The sequence below is a fragment of the Limulus polyphemus genome, unplaced genomic scaffold (genome assembly GCF_000517525.1).
Source record: "Limulus polyphemus unplaced genomic scaffold, Limulus_polyphemus-2.1.2 Scaffold2625, whole genome shotgun sequence".
Taxonomy (NCBI): Eukaryota; Metazoa; Arthropoda; class Merostomata; order Xiphosura; family Limulidae; genus Limulus; species Limulus polyphemus.
The window spans coordinates 164,797-169,560 of NW_013668235.1; the positions used below are offsets into that span (position 1 = coordinate 164,797).

The following is a 4,764-nucleotide window of genomic DNA, read 5'->3' on the forward strand; positions in this document are numbered from 1 at the left end:
TCTTTTCTTTTTTTTTGGGGGGGGGGGGCTATTGAACTTCATTTAGTTCATTAAATCTTCCTGCTGTTAGTTCATTGGGCATAATACTAAAAGTGTCTTTGGTGAATGTTTTTAATATTTGCTCGTCAGAGTTCCAAATGGTAAGCCTAATTCGTCTATTGGGATATCCGAGTTTGATTTATACTTTGCCAGCAACGTGTAACTAAACCACCTCTATAATTTATATTATTTTTGAAACTTAAAGGTCAATTTCCACAAAATACCAAATATTTACTTATTGTTTAGTTTTTTAAAAAAACAATATTAGTTAAATATCGTTTGTATATTTTACTTTCATCCTCTAACTATGACTAATTGTTAGTCGTAGAAAGCAGTTTAAGACTATTTATTTGTTTTCTTGGTTGATCACAGTTAACTATCTTGCCAAACTATTACCATTGCTTTAAAAAAAAAACGAAACATTTTATGATTGCTTTTGATGCAGTACATATTTCTAGATTTTAGCCAAAGAACAAGTTTTTTACAGATTTGTATTTTTAAAAACTAATTTTACCCAATAGCTGCTAAAGTGAAATGCTAAACAATAAAGTTTTAAAGCTTTTTGTCACTCATTTCATGCACAGACCTAACGTTTGCATGTTTGTATGATTCTTTTGTTAAAATATAAAGTTAAATAAAAAGTTCCAGTTTATTGATAATGATGGAAAAGACTTAGATTTAACTATTATTATACATATACTTAGTATGTTGGCAAAAACTTTTTTTTATATCGTAGCATAAAATACGAATTTATTTTTTTTCCTATACCATTTTATGTACTTTATCTGTGGTGCATTAATTGGTCAATCGGTTTTAGCTGAGATCAACTTGGTTATGTATATTGTAAGAGAAACCATTTCTGGCAAATTTTGTCAAACTTGTTTTTTTTTGTTATGATAGTCTGCTCACAGTTTTTGTTTTGCCTTTTTAACGTTATTTAAAATGTTTAGCTTCAATAACATATGGGGTAATATGTTAGTAAAGTTTTACACATATAGGTGTTTTAAAATAATTTTGAGATACTTTATTTCCTCCACATTGTAAACTCTGTACTTTGCCTGAAGTTATCTGCATTGGTGTAGACATAGAAAAAAAGTGTCTGGCCTAGAGAAGTTTCAAATAGATAACATTTGAAGCAATCCCTCAACAAGTAAAAGGTTTAGTTTAGATATAAATGTACACTAGTGTTATTTTCTTTATTCAGTGCTCCCTCTGTATTTTATTTATTGAAGTAAAGTTAATCGGTAGTTTATTTTTATCTAATGAATAATTAATGATGAAAATCACAAGAAACAAATACTGGGACAAGTCCAACTTTAAAAAATCATGGGTGGCACTAATGTCAACCCGACTCAATTATTCCACTAAACAATTAATGTTCTTATCACTGATTAGAGAAAGAAGAAAAAACATCCAATGTGCACGACAACCAACTAGCTCTTTCTACCTTTAACAGTCTTTCTTTGTCCTTAAAACATTTTATTCCCATATTTTCTCATCACACGAACTCAAGTTATAAACAGGAATAGAACTAGAAGAGATTTTACAATTGAGTCATGATCACGGCATGTAAAAACTACTTGGATAATGGTATGTAAAAACTACTTTGATCACGGCATGTAAAAACTCCTGTGATCATGGCACGTAAAAACTACTTTGATCACGGCATGTTAAAACTACTTTGATCACGGCACGTTAAAACTACTTTGATCATGGCACGTTAAAACTACTTTGATCATGGCACGTAAAAACTACTTTGATCACGGCACGTAAAAACTACTGTGATCACGGCACGTAAAAACTACTTTGATCATGGCACGTAAAAACTACTTTGATCATGGCACGTTAAAACTACTTTGATCATGGCATGTTAAAACTACTTTGCTTACAGCACATAAACCCTACTGTGATCACAGCATGTAAAACCCCTTTGATCACAGCACGTAAAAATCTATTTGATCAGGGCACATAAAAACCCCTTTGATCACAGCACATAAAAATTCCTTTACCCCTACAAGTGCAGTCATTAGAAAAAATTACCTATTAGTATATGACTAAAAGTTAAGCTATGCAATAAACTTGTCCTTGTTAATTAACCTTCATAATTAGTTACCTTGTAATTTGGAATTTTAAAAAAAAAGCCTGGACACCTAGTGGTTTTAAAATATTTTATGCTTGAGAAGCAATTTTGTTTTTTATTGTGGTATGGTGTTTTTTGTTGTTGTTGTTTTTCATTGTATAAATTAATAAAAGTTAGAGCTTTCTTAAATAGCAAGTATTATTTCTTTCTAATTAATTTCCCAAAGAATAAAATTTAATCTTACACTGTTTTACACGTAATCAAGGTGATTATTACAGGTAGGCTAGGTTTCAAGGTTGAGCTGAGCTATGCCACTGACTTGGTTATAAGAGCCCAAACACGAAATGAGCCAAAAAAAATAACAACAACATATACAGGAATGACGACTACTACAGTAACTGAAGAGAGTGGTTTTCTTTATTTTAACTAAAATTATAAATCTAAAATTAAATATGTTAAGTACTGTATTCAAAACAAACTTACAATCTTTCTTTGTCCTCATTCATTTGTAGTTAATTACAAGGCTGCTTAGCGATACTTTTACTGTTTTTTTCCTCTTTGATTTAACATAGCATACTCATGCTCTCACACTCACTGCCTGACTCACTCGTCAGTCTTTGCAACCATATCTCAGCTCAATTCATAGCTAGCTCAAGCAGATTAAGTACTTGCAAGCTGAGCCAGAGCCAGATGCGTGGCTCGAGCCCACATTCGTTGGCTTACCTCTACTGAATATATTAAAGAATAAACAAACTTATATAGGAAAATAAGTTCTTTTTTTTTTCCCCTGAATCCGACTGAACTTTTCAAGGAAATATGTGTAAAAATAAAATAACTTGATTTTCACAATGAGGAGTGTAGTTTTATTAGCTGAAATGTAAAGACTTCTTGAAGTACTTGAGAAAATGATGTTGATGGGGACACATTTAGTAGGACTTTAATCATTTTATGATCAATAACAAAAAAATTAGTCTTAACCGGATCACAACTTCTTCATTGAGATTCTTCTTGGTTTGGAACAAAAATGAGAAATGCAAAGAAGCATTTTTGTTAATTTCAGCTTCGGATAATCTCGCATGTCTTTCAAACACCGATCGAGGTGATTCAAGCCGATGGACCGAGTATTATTATAGGAGAAGAATACATTAGCTCTCCATTAATACTTAGGTATGTAGAATTTACTGGTGGAGTTTATGGTCTTTCCATTAAGAAGGTGTAATTCACGAGTGAAAATTACAAAAAGATGTACTAATTAACATTGTTACTGTTTGTGTGCTTCCAAAATTAATGAATGTTTATTTTAGTAATGCTTTCCGGTGGGTCAGCAGTAAATTAATGGGCTTATAATGCTAAAAAATCTGGTTTCAGTAGCCATGGTGGGCACAGCACAGATAGCCCATTGTGAGGCTTTGTACTTAATAAGAAACAAACAAATTTTAGTAATAATGTTGTAATTAAAGTTATGTAAAGACATTATAAATACAAGTAACTGACATTAAAGATGAAAATACGAAGTTCTTGCATCACTGAAAACAGAACTTATTAAGCCTAATGTATATGCCTTGATGATGATCAAATATGTAATGTCAGATTAAAAGTTTTTGTAATGGAAAACGAATTTATTTGTTTTATGATTTTTTTATTTCATTTTTTTTGCTGTCAACAGTTACCACCGTCATGTTTATCAGCTTGGAGAACATTATAATTCTGTCATTCCTGCTGCTATGGTGGAAGAAGAGAAGGATGAATGATTGCTAACCCTAATGAGAAAACAAGTTATTATAAACCTGATCTGGTCCTGTCAGGGAATTCGTGCTTGTCCATAACGAAAAATTTAAATTTATTCATTATGTTGTACAGCTACAACAGTACTCCTGATTAAAGTTATCACTCGCCATTTAATGTTGTGCTAATTTCGTGTTTTGACTTTAGCTTTCATCCTGGTGTTTTCACTCAAGTATTGAAGAGTGTAGTGGTAACAGTGCAGTTTCTGTTCTCTCTCTCTTTTTTTTTTTGTAAAGTTATTTTAACGGTTAAACACTAATATCGTGTGTGTTTGTTTAAATTTTTACTGTACCATTTCATTTTTATTTCTGAATAACTAGCCTTTGAATGAAAGCACAATTTTTAATTGTACACAGGTAACCCTTAATATTTTTATACTAAATATAGAATTGAAGAAAAAAAAAAGACAACTGTGCGTTTCATAAAAACTTCATTTATCCACGACCATGATTTTGCCAGTAAAGACATTAACAAGTACAGACTACTCAATTTATTTGCTTATGCTTAAGTACTTAAATCCTTCCCGATAGCCCCCCAGTGGCACAGTGACTTACAACGCTATAAACAGGGTTTCGATACCCGTGGTGGGCAGAGCACAGATAGCTCATTGGGTAGCTTTGTGCTTAACTTCAAACAAACCTTCCCGATAAGAGTAAAATTATTGTTGAAGTAAACGCAAATAATATCAATTAATAGCACATTAAATCGTATTGGTTTTTCCCCATTTAAGCCTGCGACCTGAGTGAGATATCGGATCGATACTGATGCGCCCGGCCCAGCATGGCCAGGTGGTTAGGGCGCTCGACTCGCAATCTGCGGGTCGCGAGTTCGAATCCCCGTCACACCAAACATGCTCGCCC

At 32.5% G+C, this 4,764-nt stretch overlaps 1 protein-coding gene across 1 annotated transcript in view; it reads left to right on the top strand.

The window, feature by feature from the left end:
- Positions 1-4,016, top strand: part of LOC106467473 (OTU domain-containing protein 6B-like) — an 11,772-nt gene extending 7,756 nt beyond the window's left edge. The window contains exons 9-10 of the mRNA XM_013927831.2: positions 3,180-3,286; positions 3,786-4,016. Of these exons, the coding sequence (XP_013783285.1) occupies positions 3,180-3,286; positions 3,786-3,870 (192 nt within the window). The 3' untranslated portion in view covers positions 3,871-4,016. The remainder of the gene's footprint in view (positions 1-3,179; positions 3,287-3,785) is intronic.
- The last annotated feature ends 748 nt before the right edge of the window (positions 4,017-4,764 follow it).